This window comes from Pleurodeles waltl, chromosome 12 (assembly GCF_031143425.1).
Source record: "Pleurodeles waltl isolate 20211129_DDA chromosome 12, aPleWal1.hap1.20221129, whole genome shotgun sequence".
In the NCBI taxonomy this organism is placed as follows: domain Eukaryota; kingdom Metazoa; phylum Chordata; class Amphibia; order Caudata; family Salamandridae; genus Pleurodeles; species Pleurodeles waltl.
This window is the reverse complement of record NC_090451.1, coordinates 303068050-303083527: the sequence shown is the minus strand read 5'-3', so window position 1 is coordinate 303083527 and position 15478 is coordinate 303068050. Positions and strand designations below refer to the sequence as shown.

The following is a 15478-nucleotide window of genomic DNA, read 5'->3' as shown; positions in this document are numbered from 1 at the left end:
GATTAGATTTGCATACGCTTATCTTGTCTCCTTCACACTTACATGTACGTTTCTTCGCTGTCCACAATATTGCAAACCATGCTGTTTGGAAGTACTATATCAAGCTGAGGGAGGGTTAGTTGTAGGAGAATCAGGGATGCAAAAGATTCTATCAGCTAGTCAGACATATTGCACCATACACTACATGTTGTGCATCCCCGAAGTACATTCTCACACTGGTGCAGTAGGCAACCTTGGAGGTGGATATTCTGATGCTGCACTTAAAACAACTTCTCATGCAAGTGAAGCTGTACCAGAAGCAGGGGCATAACTAGAACTGAACTTTGGGGGTGGGGCTAACACTCCCAGCCAGGGCCTATTCTAGCAGTGGTGGTGCCCATTGTTAGTCTTTTTTGCACCCCCTTCCCATGATCACCTCCTCCATGGATTCCCTCACTACCACTCTCCAACAGTGCACCTCATCTCTCCATAGCTTCTCTCTGACGTGCATTTATTTTTTCATAGCACTACTCATAGTTCTGTGACCTACAAGTACACCCTCTTTGCAGCAGGCACATTAACCCTCTGCACTACTTTATGATGAATCTAAACTGCCACTAGACAAAATTCCGATCTCTCACCAGTAGGAACATTACTCACCAGAGTTATCTTGACATTTTTATTGGTGCCTAAAAAATGCTGTATGCACAAGGAAGTTGATGTGCTTTTAAACCAAAAATTGTTTTTAAACACAGTGCCTCCCACCAAAGTCAGCGGTAGGTGCGCAACCCTAAAGCCAGCCCTGCTCACAGCAATGAGTCAGGTCAAGCATTTCCAGAAATGGGTTTGGAGATAACGTCATAGCCATCATAGGTGGAAATCGAAGAGACAAATGATGCAGTTTAAACAAATTGGACAAACCTGATAGTATAACAAAATACATTTTGTAGATTTGACACTGTTCCTAGACTTCAACTCATTGCAGGTCCAGAAAAATGGTCTTGAAGGTACAATTTTAGTTTACCCAATAAAATGTTGTAAAATATTCATGGGTAAGGCTTTCCTTATGTATAGAAGCAAACATTAGGCTTAACGGCAGGTTTCAATTTGAGCCAGTAGATAAAGGTGGAGCCCATGACACTCAGTTTTAGGGTCCCACACATATTTTTCCCCATCAGTCTTTGTTACAGAACAAGAGAGAGAAAAACCCAATAGTGAAACAGGAGAATGAGAAAGATGGCGAAATCGTGACCAAGGAAGAAAGCAAAGATGAAAAATAACCTGCAGGAGTGAGAAAAAGTGCAGGGAGTGCCCGTGGTGGATGAAAGTGGCACACAGTGGAATTACGTCTAGGCAGTCTTGGTATTCAGCTTTTACTGCATTTGAAAATGCCGGGGTTCAGGCTCCTGACAACATTTTCAGCTCTCCCTGTCTAGATCTCCTGCCTCATGTTAAGGTCTCTTGACCACGGTCTTCTCTTCAGGCTGCAAGTCAGCTTTCCAGGACACAGAGCAGGTTACTCTGAAGCAAGAAAGGCATCTGGTCTAATGGTGTTTCTGGCTCCAGTCAGGTTTTCCTCCTACCTACTCCTGGGTTGTTCTTCAGAAGAAAAGAAAATTAAACATCCATAATGCTTACTATATAAAGTTTGAGCAATGGCTATTTCTGTAGGCATGTGCTGCACAGACATGGGCAGTTATTGGAAAGAATATATATTTAGTTAAATGATTACTCACTGAGGCACAAATATGCATCAGTTTAGTATCCATGCAGTAACACATTTAATGAAGTCCACTAAACATGCACGGAGTGAACAAACTATAAGTGAGCCCATATTAATGTAGGAAAAATATAATGTTGCATGAATATGGTCCGGTAGAAAGGATACATATTCCAAAAGGACAACTGTGCGCTACCTAGTTCCTTATAGTCACTGTCATCCACTTGCGATGATTTCAATGAATCAGAGGCAGAACTGGTGCAGATAGAAACTGTTCAAGATTATTGGCAATGATTGAAAACAATGAGATTTTGAATAAAGCAGAGTGCAATAAACTACTGCACTGCTTCTTGATAATTTCTAATTCTTTACAACCATTGACATAACTTCATGCATCAGTCTGGAAAAGTTAAGATAGTTGTATAGAGGTGTGATGCGATCTGGAAAAGTTAAAATACTTGTATAGAGGTCTGATGCGCTCTGGAAAAGTTAAAATACTTGTATAGAGGTGTGATGCGCTCTGGAAAAGTTAAAATACTTGTATAGAGGTCTGATGCACTCTGGAAAAGTTAAAATATTTGTATAGAGGTGTGATGCGCTTTTGTTTTTTGAAAACTACCTTAGTTAAGATATGTGTTTCAGAACTTCTGAAATTCACAGTTTTACTTTTTTAGGTTTGGATGTACATCACAACAGTCACCTGACCATATGAAATAAACAGAAAAAGATTTAAAAAGCACACCTAAGGGAAGGGCTTTGTCTCTGCCCACATGTTGGTTATCTTGAGTACAATATTTGATTGGACAGAAGGCGTGTGCTGCCATTGAGAAACAGTGCCTGTCATACTCCTATTGGACCCTGAAGGGAGTTCAATCACCTAAAAAAACATAATGATGTGGCAGTCTGCAATGGGAAGACCTCTTTACTATGTGGTAATAGTGGATAATAATGGTTCTAAAGCATCTTGACTTTCTCACAGTGTGCATTAACTACACTGTAGACCCATATTTCTATTCATAGGTTATTTTTCATGAGTGAGCCCCTTATGTCAGGGAGTGTATACAATATGACAGTGCCAGAAATTTTCCATGAATACTTAAGCCGTAGTCATGGGTACCTGTGAAAATTCCCTCCGGTATACAAGGGTCAGCATTTTGCCATTGACACCCCCTATAAAATGAGTACAGGAAATCTCATGAGAAGAATTACCTCAAATATCGGTTCTAACATTTTGCTAGGAAACCACCCCATATGCTAAGAACAACGGAAGGACATCTTCCTGCACAAAAACAATCTCCAGTGGCGATTTACTCTTTCTATGTATGCTGCAGAATGCAATACACATTTAAAGAGCAAAAAACAATGAGAAATGAAAACAAATTTCCTCGTTGTGCCATGCTAACACAATCCCTGGGGTAGAGTTAGATTTTGGTGCTGCCACAGGTTTACGATTTCTTGTAAATCTGGGGCTGCGTCAAAATGCAATGAGTGTTGCTGTGGAACGCCCACAGCAACACCCATTGTAGGCCCCATCCATGCAAAGTGCTGCGTGTGAAGGGGCCGTATTTACAAGTTGGCTTTAAGCCAAAAAAGTAGCCTAATGCCACCTTGTAAATACGGCGCAGTGCACAGCGCCACCAGAGCATCACAAAAAGTGACGTTCCAATGACGCTAGGGGCTTGCAAATATGCCCCTCAGTTTCACACACATTCATTCTCACTATATCTCTTGCACACATCTTTTTTCTGTTACACTCACACAGACAAACACTCACCCTCCCATTATTCAATCTGCTTCTATTGTGTTAGAAAAGCTTACCCTGCTGCTTCTGCTATCGCTGTCATGCCTTTTAGTGAAGCTTAATAAAAGCATATTCTCTGTATGCTATTAAAAAATAATAATATATTGCTTTGTGTTACAAGTATGATGTCAATGAAAAGTGCACTTCCTTAAAATAGGTGTACAGAGCTTATATTTGGTTCCACATGTGGATCAAGCAGTTACAGTATTGGAAATGAACAAATCCACTTTCTAACATGTAATTCACAGCAGCCAACTGATCTTATGAAATGCTTGCATTCTTCAGCAACCATGGATTTTATCCAGCAACACTTTGCATTTTGGTATTTTCAGACCCAACTTACAATGTAAAAAAAAAAAATCTACATGTTCCGGAATGAAGTATGGTGGTGAATGGAAAGCCAGGACTGGCTGAAGGTGTCACACGATCATCAATCCAGCACTATACCCCAAAGCCTCAGCCCTATTTTTCCCCCTCGTGGCATCCCGCATTCTCTGTCCACTCTCCCGTTTTGCATCATGCCCTTTGTTTCAGATGGAATTTAGTAGGCATCTAGTACTACGGAAAGAACAGAAATTATGTGGGTGCTTTAAAGAAGATCTTTAAAGCAGTAGCTCAAAGTTTGTTACATATAGCCCAACTCATTAGGGATCAGAAGTGGTAACGCTGAGCCACTGGATCATCAATTTCCTTGAAAGTAGTGTTTTTGGTTTCAATCGTCCTCTGTGGGTATAATGTCTTTCCACTTCAGTGACTGCAGCTTGAGGCTTAGGATGTTTAAATGACGGCCGTTTGAGGTACTTCAGTTCAGTTTGATGTCCACTCCCTAACATAATCTGGCATTATCAGCTTCAAGTGGACAGCAGTGAGCCCCCAACATTTTCTGTTTTGGGGTGTTTAAAAATATTGATTATTTCTAAAATCAGTGTGGTAGTAATATGAGTTGCTTATGTTTGAATTTATATACATAGTTGCAGAACATCAGTGAAGATCAGACATTACTTTAGTACATACTAAAAGTGTAAGGACTGTGACGTAGAAATGGGACAAACAGGTGATGGGTCGATTACCTACAGGAAAAAAATTACTCTGTTACAGTCCTAGCATTTTATCCCCCCTCACATCCATTGAAACTGTGAATGTATGTATCATGTAGTGAATAGGGAGTATTTGTGTGCCACACGAGGGAGGTGCCGAAATTATTTAAAGAAAGATGATAGAAAGAGCTACATTTTTTTAGAAAGGGAAGGATGGATTCTGCATAAATGTGTAAGATCTGTTATAAGGAAGTTTTACTCCGTCTAAAAAAGTACTCCATTCAAATGTAGTTGCAAGAGGAGAAGCAAGGAAATATTAACTGCAGGCCTTTATCACAATGCCATACTGTATTTTAAATTTTTTTCCATTGGAGTAGTTATAGCGTGTCATAAGGGGTTTTACATATCGAACACCACGTCATCAATTACCTTCTGAAAGGGCCGGGACCTCACTGGTATGAAGTAAGTGACAGCCCATGTTCCATTGGTGAGCCACCCAAACCTCTAACTCTCTGCACCGTGTAAGGGCCTCTGTGACCCACGACTATAAGCAACATAAAGAACTGAAGAATAAGAGAGGCAGGAGAGGGAACCTCTGGTGAAGTAAGTAGGCTTCACCATTGTCAAAACCGCTGTATGCAATACACAGCAAATTATGTTGTGTTCACTTCTTGACCAACAGCCATTGAAAGGCATGATAGAAGTCTGGAAGCAGTGTTCTGTAGTATGAGGATGTTGAATCAAGTACTTTGTAAGGCCCTGATAGGTATCACTACCATATTCCTAAGTAGATAAGAGTAAGGCAAGTGCAGCCGAAAAACTCCGGTAATGTTTAAGTGAAAGGGAAGATTTCCAGATTTTAAATAACCCTGCTATGGTAATCTTTGTCTTGCGGGACCACAGATTGATCTGGATCACTCATGATACCTACATTTTTTTAAACTCGGTTGATGCTGTTAGACAGTCTGCTCAAAGAAACTGGTGGTCTTAAGCATGGAGCCCACAAAGAGTTTGTCTCCTGTGATGAAATTCACCATTCTCGACTGATTCAATTTCAGGGGGTGTTACCCATTTGGTACCTTACGGCAACAGGCATGACATACAGTATACATGTTATGTGTGGTAACTGATTATGAGGTGTCAGTGAATAACTATATCATTTCCATGGTCATGACATGATATGCCATAAGCGCTAATGAATGCTGTTATTGAAAGATGCACACTAAAAACATCCACAATAAAACATAACCCTGTGTAACACTTCATACCAAAGAGAGAAAGGGAGATTTAAATGTAGAGAGGAATTGATACAGGCAATGCCGTAGATAAGAATATGCTCACAGATATCAAAGGCTGTTGAAACAACCTATCTTTCCAAGGTTATAACATCTCCTGCTCTGTCTCTCTTCTGAGATAATTATGTGCTGGGATTATAAACTATCCAGTGCTTCTCCCATGCCTGTGTTAAAGATTTTGTGGAATTATATAACTAATCTACGAACTATTAACCACTAACCTTGGACTCTGGAGTAGTTTGCAACTCACGACAAAGCAATTCAATGCCTTGTCAGGGGTAGTAAGTGCTATATAAATACAATTTATGTTTTTGTGTATTATTATTGCAGAATGTTGTTGGTTTGCACTTGAAATACACTGATATACTTCTGTTGTCTTTAAAACCCCTTCCCTATGACTTGTAGAAATGTGTTATCCTGACCCTTTTTAAATAGGCACCAATTTGGGCCTAGCAGCCCTATTGTTCAAAATGGATGTCTCTGTTTTCTCTTCCTCTGCACCTTTCATTGTTAGTTATTTCTGCAACACACATTGGAGCATAATCATGTTTGTTAATTTTTATTGTCATTATTCATGATATGCTCGATCAATCGTTCCCCACGAAGTCACAAAAGTGGAAATTTACTTCAAGTTCCATCCCTAAGCTCATTGTACCATCTTCATTCATAATACCTTGCTGTTGCCCATGTATCTAGTTTGTTCCAATATTTCTGGATGGCATTAGCATAAAACGGTCAGAATCAATATTCATGTAGTGGAATAGTGCCTAGGCCCTAAGAAAATATCATGTTTAATAACAATGTGCTCTGATTTGCTGAGAATGTACCACATTTGATCACACCATGATGATTCTGCAGCCAGGGAGCGAGCCAGAGCTTTCTTGAATGTTGCAAGGGATGCTGTCCTTTTCTCTCTTGATTTTGCTGCCCACTTGCGATTTAACATATTTTTGTCTTTGCACTTCTCTGTAATCCCGTATTCACTGAGAGCCTTCATGACAGTTATTCTGTACTGTATTTTTAAAAAACTATTCTGCTCATGTAGACCTGAATTATAGTGTGGGTTCACTTACTTGACTATATTTCTAATATTTCTTTATATATTGGGAGGTGCCTTACATCACAGACACATTGCCTCATGAAATTGAGGTGTAACACTATGTCCGATTCATTGAATTGTGAGCGTTCTGCTGAGTTAAAGAATGGGGGTCTCAAAATTGTGGGTACTCCCCTCACCCACTTCTATAACCTGCTAAAAAGGCATTCAAAATATAATCTTCAAGCGAGTGGTTGAAGCTGCATTATAACCACATTTTCCTCTTGATCAGTCTGAAGTCGGAGAGATCGATTGATCCTGAGGGGTCTTGAGCTGTAATAGTAGGTGCATTTTCTTAAACTTAGGGAGAACTTTACCTTGATCCAAGAAGGCAATGACAACATCACAAAACGAGATTTCACATCAGGATGACTCCAGAGCTCATGAAGGGCTTATCATCTCTCAGATTCTTGGCAAGGTACTCTCAGCAAATGATCCTATAGTATAATTCCTGGCAGCGTTTCTGAATTTTTGTATCTCTGACATCATTAGCACGACCAATAATAGGGCAGTTTGATCACATACAGATTTTAGGTGGCAATATTAGTCAACCATAGTCACTTACATCATCTGGGCCGATTCAGGAGAACTCTGCAACATCTTACTAATTAAACCTCAAATAACGTTTCTAGCAGTGGTTGGTGGATAGAACCACTCATCTTTCTGGGGTTTCCAACACCGCCGGATTACCACGCCATTCTTGGTCAGGTCAATAATATATGCATTATGTTTCTACTTCACAATCCGTTAGAAAAGCAACATAGAAGACATTTTGGCACTACAGACATCAACCAGGATCTAGCCTTGCCTAATCTTTATATAGGTCTTGTGTTAGCCAAGACCCTTTAATTTTGCTAAATTTATGTACAAGATACAGTTAGAGGCTTCCAGGCAAACCTCTTCATCTATTCATGTGCTATCGTGACACTTGCATTTTTCTCTCCTCACAGCAGTTAGCATGGGGCTGTGGATCAACCGACTGCTGTTACTGGTTTACTTCACAGTGGGTGATAACATTTTTCTCTCATCCCACACACATAGTGGTTCCCTCCAGTGTCAGTTACTACAATAGCTTTTTGGGACTATTTTTGCTTTTAGCCGTTTTTTGCTTGATTGATGAGGAACTATGAGCTGCCCCAAAAAATCAAATTGAGCAAATACTATGACATAACAAGCATTGACACATCCAAAAGGCTGGAAAAGGTGGTTAAAGCAGACCTATGGCTTTTCTAATGCTTGTTTCTAAGTGCTTTCACGTTTGACAGATACAGCTACCTAGTCACCCAGATAGATGATAGATGTCAGGTGCCTGGGAGAGAGAGAAATTAAGTGATCTTCTCAGGATTGCATAATTTGACTAAACGGGAAAGCTTGATCGGGCTGGGATATGAAGAAGAAAAGTTGAATGTCAGACTCCGTTTTTGCACAGCATCCATGATGTGACTGAATCATTTTTTGCGCTGTGCCACATGCTAACTTCGCCCAACACAAAAAAGCCATTCCCAAGAATTTGTAGAAATCCTCTATAATTTCGTGCTAATCGAGGACTGAATGTCTGCAACAGACAGCAGACCTCCAGCTCCACATTTGTAAAATACCATTATATCAGCCTCTGTCTCTTAACGGGGCAGACACAACATTAAAAACAAGCATAGGATAAGCCAAAAGGCCAGGCTTTTTGGTATGGACAGTATTTGGTGATAGTTGGGTAATACAGCAATATTTTGGGCTACACCAACATGGAAGCTGGAAGAAGGACCCTTTTGCTCGACAAAGTGCATTTGAATAGTTGAGAAAATGAGGCCCCATGCACTCTTTATATCTCTATTTTGTGCTTCTTGGGCATTGTGAGTCACAAACTACGTGCAACTTCCAATGCCAAGTTGTACATTGTGATTTACGTTTTTGCACATGCAAAGCATGCCACATATCACTTTAAAGGCTTTTTGAGTGAAACAGCACATCATACAGTTGGCCCCTTATGTTCTAGTTCTAAGGCCGGAGACCTGAAGCCTGGTTTTACAACGCTTCTTTTCTGTGAGTAGGGGTTACATAAAGAATTAGGAGCAAGTAACACCTACTCAGAGATTGTATGAGGTCTTTGCTCAGTAGATCACATAATCTTCATACACCCACTAACATTTTGATGCATTGACATTACTTTTTGTTGGATGTTTGTCTCCAAATGCTTTGAGCATGTGATACTTATCTACTGGGATTGCCTATGACCCATGCTTATGGTTGATCTCTCTTCCTGCTGAGGTGTCTCAATTAATTGTTTTATGTCATATTGTATTCATATAGCCCACAATCGGCAACTAGTATGGCCCGTAGAACTGTCTGGGTGGCCTTTCTTAAGGTCCTTGGGTTCGCAGTGCAGACTGTGGTTTAGGCCGCCCTGTAATAATATGGTTAGGTAATCTTTTCTGTTCCTGTGCTAGTGTGTATTCTATCCAATACGCTTTTGCTGTGTTATTATGGTGTCAGGAGGTGTGGCCAGAAGGGTTATACCCTTTGCAAATGTATTCCTTAAATTGTCAACATGGTCTGACTGTGTATGTTTTGTGGCTCAAGGTGGGGGGGAGCACACTGCCTCTCATCGCAGCACAGTTCACCCCTTATCATCCTCGTAAATACAGTACTCTTACTTCAGAGTTGCTGTAGTTTTTCACCAAAGTTAGTGCAGATAGTGCTGCTGTCTCTAGGCACCTGTTTCTGGTTTTAGCCCTTCTTCAGTAGAGAAAAGCCATCTAGAGCTGCTGAAATGCTGCCCAAGTCTTCACAGGTCACAGTGCCACTCCACAGGCACGCAGGTGCATCCCAGGTTAGCTCAACTCATTGGCTCAAGGAAGACTTTTAAACACAAGGGTTGAGGGGGAGCACACTGCCTCTCATCCCAGCACAGTTCACCCAATTGCATCTTGGTAAATGCAGTACTCTTACTTCAAAGCTGCTGTCGTTTTTCACCAAAGTTGGTGCAGATGGTGCTGTTATTTCTAGACCCGTTTTTCTGGGTTTAGCCCTTTATCAGCAGGGAGCACAAGTAGTAGAGAGTGGGATGAGAGGCAGTGTGCTCACTCCCCTCTTTGTCTAAAAGACTTTCTTAAGCCAATGAGCTGGCAAGCTCACCTGGGATGCACGTGTGTGCTTGTGGAGTGGTACTGTGACCTGTGAAGGCTTGGGCAGCAAACAGCAACCCCAGAGGACTTTTTTCTGCTCTACTACTTCTGCTCTTTACTGATGAAGTGCTAAACCCAGATACACATGTCTAGAGATAACAACACTACCTGCGTTAACTTTGGTGAAAAACTTCAGCAACTTTGAAGTAAGCGTACTGCATTTACCAGGATGCAATGGGGTGAACTGCACTGGGATAAGAGGCTGTGTGCTCCCTCTTCTCAGATGTTTTGTGGCGTACCATGTCTGCATGTCCAATATAGGTCAAATCTGTGTTGTATGGGACCTAAGTGTGATGTTCTGTCTGTGTGTTGTATTCTTGTGTGATTGTGCTTTAGCCACAAGTGTGGTTGGAAGCCTTGTAGTAACCTACCATTTGACATACATCATTTGAATATGTACGAGGTGGAAAGATCATATATAATAAATTCGAGTCCAATGAGGCAAAATCAGTCTTCCATTCTGTATGTAAGGTTGATAGACTACTTCATGTTGTACGGGGTACAAATGCAGCCATATGCTTTATTTGAAGGAACAATTCGATCTCATACTTAAGTCCATTTGGCTCAACTGAAATGAATTAAAACTACGAGTCCAACAGTGCATTTGGTTTTTGTATAGAAACCCACAACTGCAAAAGGTGTAGCTAAGGATATTACATAATCTGGCAGATCCACTAATGGAGAGACAATTGGGTAATAATTATATGCAATCCTCTGCAACATGCATCAGATAAAAAAAAAATAGAAAAATACTGCAGTCATGTTATTTTGCCATGCCTGGTAGGAATGTCTGCCTCTTTCATTTTCCTCTACCAATTGTTTTAATGCTATCCTGTTAGACTGCTAAGTAGCCTCGCTCTCTTTTCTGTAGGGCATTACTACTTCTACGTTAATGCGTTATTTCCAGCTCTAGAATAATTAAACTTTATTGATTTGGATAAGAAATCCTTTTAATAAAAGAAACATCATTTTGACATTGTTATTTAATCAAAGCCACTATTCTCTCTCAGTTTGCTGTAATGCACTGTCTTAGCAAAGGTAGCAGTTATTAATCTTTATTTGCATGCACCTTTAAAAGTCTCTCTTGACTGTGTCTTTCTGCTACGCAGGGAGATAGTCATGTAAATCTCTGGACGCTGCAAAAGCAGTTCTGCTCCTGTAATATTGCTTAATCTATCCCTGGACCCTAATTCAGCAAATTCAGTTGAATCTCTCTCAATAATCTAGTAATATGTTGAAATCCCACAAACATTTAAATCTGATAATGGCTTAATCACATGCCTTAAGTACCCCTGAAGATAATGAAAAAATAATTCACCATAAAAGCTTCAGTAACTGAATTTTATATTATGATTGACTTTCTAGGAAATCCCTCCCCGCCCCTCCCTTCTCCTCACAGCAAAGAGGTTAGCATGAAAAACACTCGGCACCTGACAGTCTGTGGAATATGCAGTTTGTCTCATATTTGTGAATGTGTGCCTAATGGAGGGTTTGCACACAAAACTAACCACAAAAGGGTTACAACACATAAAAAACAGCTGCTCAAAAAGCTCCTGCTCCCAGTAGCATATCCTCATAAGTAGTTAATACATAATTTATCATTTATATTTATAATTGGAGACTCCCTTGGGAATCCCAGCATCTTTTCGTTCTGCAACCGCTCCTTCCACAGCGCCCCCCCCCCCCAAAATCATTTTGTGCAGTACAGTGGACGAGTACCTAAATGTATGTCATAACAACGATAATGTATACAAGGAAGATCATTTATCTCGAGTAATTTTTCATTTTAATTCCTTTTAGGTGCCGGTCTCAAATAGCCAGAAATTTACCAGCCGACCAGAAGCCTCTGTGCCACCCCAATTGGACGGAAGATGATGCCAGCATGCCGCTGCCATTTGACTTGGATTCAGTCATTTCAGAACTTGAACACCTAATGTAATGGATGCCCATGGAAACATGTAATTGGCATTTATAATGCTAATAAGAGCATTTTCAGAAACATGATTTTCTGTTTTAGGGCTTGTTTCTTTCCTGGGCGTTTTATGTAGTCTATAGGTACCTACTTTTTCCAAAAGCCCGCTGTGTATCATATTTTTTATTTTATCGTGTCCCCTGTGTGTGCCCCTCGGTGTTCACGAATTTGGTCTACCGAGAACTTGTTCGAATGTTTAAGATCAATCGGTGCTTTAAGTGGGTAGGTACTGCCAGGCACTGATTGTCTGCACTTCTTTCATTTGAAAGGGACAGTACCTGCATTTCTCAGCACGGGCGCAAACAGGTACTCTGGGTAGTGTAGTTCCATCCAGGTGATGCTTTAGGTGCATCAGTGCATTTTGCTTTAACAGGCAAATGGAGAAGCTGTCACACACTCTTTCTAAATTTGTACCCATAGGGGTAGCTACATTGGAGGAGCTTTTCCATCATAATGTGCACTTTACTCCGCCTGAATGCAAAATAACTCTGGGGGGTAGATAAAACGGGTGGGACATTTTGTTTTTATTCCTTTGGTTTTAATTTGGACGTAGTTTGTGAGAAACATGTTTTATTGTGATTGTAATTTCTCTCCTCTTTCAGTATACCATCCAATGATCGCAATAATTCCACAGTGGTCCTGTCAAAGGTGAACCCTAACTGTGTAAGCATTAGCGTGTGGTAGAAAGGTCGGTACCTGCACACGAGCCCTTGGCATGATGCACCCTGAGTTCTATAGGACATTGAGTGCAGAATTAGACCCCTGTACGTGCTTTGCTGCCTGCATTGAGCACAGCAGCCGCCTTCTATTTTGCATGATTCGATGCATTTTAATCCTGGCCTTTCATGTAGAAAAACAGGATCCCTTGACAAACTCAATTTGTTTCTGGTCTATTTTCTAATAAAATATGCTGAAAAATTAAATTATTTATGGCTGCTTTATGAATCTATTGAAGAACCTCTGTACACTCCTGGAGATAAAGTTTGGATGCCGAAATGTTTTCGTGTTCTCAGACTTGGTGAATTGCAGGAGCATAACCAAGCAACACACTAGCTGATAATTGGGACGAGTTCTGCTGTCAAATGAAAAAAGCATTGGTAAAAGCAATAGGGCTGGCCTTAAAGCACATATTAGTAAAATATAAAACTTTCTGGTGCAAAAAAAAGGTATTATTTCCTTCAGGTTACTGTAACTTCAAGATACAGGCAAAACAAACAAGTATTACTGAAAAAAACATAAATAATAGAAAGAAAACAAATTGCCAGAATAGAGTATTCACGTCCCAGCCTCGGCTGTTAAGCGCACTATTTTTAGGCAGATGTGTACATGTGATTAGAAAAGTGCACACTCAAAGAGAAATAATGTCTGAGGTGAGCTTCCCCATTGCCCATGCTGTAGCCGGTAGAAATCAAAGACGAATGACGATGTAGATTTTCCTAGTAATTTATGAAGGAAAGTCTTACTTTTATTATAGACACAGAGGTGAGTATTATGCTTTTCTTTCTAGAATTTAATAGCAGCAGTCAAGAATAAATACATCATCTATATATAAAATTGCATATGGCTGGGTCCAAACTGGGGTGGCATGGTGAGCGAAAGAACAATGGATTAAACCCAGATCTGTGACTGGGGGTGAGTGTTTGCATTGTTCGGCACTCCGTCCATCATCCTTCTGTTTTGCTAAATAAATAAACTACAAATACCATGTGGCGAAGGTAACAAGCCAATGTGAAACAAATCGTACTACCTACTGTACAACCAATCAAAATAACATATACAGTACAATGACGTCAATTGACTGCAAACAGCCCTCCTTTCTTGTTCATAGTTATTAAGTATGGAAAAAAGAAAGAAGTTCATGACAAAAGCTCATAAATCTTGGAAACTAACTTGTAGGGAGGAACGGAAGTGACTGGATTCCAAAGTAGGTTTGAAGAAGGAACGTCCTGTGTCTGAATACAGAAGGACTGAAAGCAGAATTATAAGGTAGGTTGTGAGGAAGCCAGAGCTGCTGTCAGGGTAGGAAAAAATAAGAAGTTAAAAACATTGTGGTGGGATAATACTCGCCTCTGTGTCTTTAATAAAATTAAGACTTTACTTCATAAATTACTAGGAAAATCTACATTTTATATCAAGACCGGAGGCTCCTATTATGCTTGTTTAAAGTAAATTAATCACAGTTGAAGAAACATCGTTTACAAGTTTGCAATAAAATACTCTAAACACATTGTCATCTGACCAATCAGCCAATCTGAGAATGTCTTCCAAATGGGAACTAGCCCAAAAAGCCTTTGAAGCCATAGCTCCCCTGGAAGAATGGGTGCCAAAGATGGAAGTATCAATACCTGCTAAGGACATGATCCATTTAACCCAATGGGTAGGTGTAGGGGAAGACACTGGTTTATAAGGTTTTCTAAAGGAAATGAGGAGTTGTGATAATAGGACGTTCTTAGATGGACAGTTCTCTGATCGTAAACCTTTAGATATTGGCCAACACAAAGTTTGGGATTGTCAGGAAAATATGGGTAAAACACTGATGTGAGATTAGTTTTAGTCAGTGCTTAATTTGTAAATAAAAATGTGCCAGTGCTCAAAGTCCTCCTCTTAAACATGTGGCTGCTGCAATTAAATGTGCGAATATGGAATACTGAGGCATCGTAATCCTTAAGCCATCTCGGGCCTCTTCAATCCATTTAAAGCCACTCCCTGCCCCTTCAGCTTACTCTTGCAGCTTTCTGCTTTCTCCCTTTGTGAAGCTTTTTCATTTTTCTCTTCCTAGTCTTTCCCATATGTGTCTTTTGCTTGCAGCTAATGCTTAAGGCAGAAAGATTAGCGCCATCCCTCATAAATAAGTGCCGGTGCTCCGCACCAGAAACAACAAGCACAAATTAAGCACTGGTTTCAGTATATCAAACAACTGTGAACAAAACAACTGTTGGAGTAAACTGATGAGAAGAAATATCTAATGCTCTAAAATCATAATGTCTTTTAATAGAAATGAGCAATAATAACATTGTCAGTTTTGCAGATACCATTTTTAGCGAAAGAAGAGGATTATCAGGCCATGACAGAAACAGATTTAAAACAACATTTACATCCCATAATGTACTGTATTTAGGAAGAGGGGGATTAGAAAATGTTACTCCCTTTAATAGACTGCAAATGAGTGGATGTTCTCCCACTGGTTTTCCATTGATTTAAGGATGGCTAGAAGAAAACGCTGACCAAAACAAATTGATTGTGCGATAAGTTTTCCCTTTCTTAGCCTCTGCTCCTAGAAAATAAATAATGAAAGTTACATTTGCTGAACAGGGATCAATGTCTTTTCCCAAACACCGGCTATGCCAAAAAGACCAAGCTGACTTGTAAGCCATCAGAGTTCCTGGAGCCCAGGATTGC

The 15478-nt window shown here is 40.2% G+C and overlaps 1 protein-coding gene across 6 annotated transcripts in view; it reads left to right on the top strand.

Annotated features, from left to right (window-relative positions):
* FTO (FTO alpha-ketoglutarate dependent dioxygenase) overlaps positions 1-12994 on the top strand; it is a 1516554-nt gene extending 1503560 nt beyond the window's left edge. For 5 of the 6 annotated variants that reach the window (XM_069216312.1, XM_069216308.1, XM_069216311.1 and 2 more), the window contains one exon: positions 11908-12994. In XM_069216312.1, the coding sequence (XP_069072413.1) occupies positions 11908-12046 (139 nt within the window). In that variant the 3' untranslated portion in view covers positions 12047-12994. The remainder of the gene's footprint in view (positions 1-11907) is intronic. The other variant, XR_011199794.1, reaches the window with a different exon arrangement.
* Positions 12995-15478: the final 2484 nt, after the last annotated feature.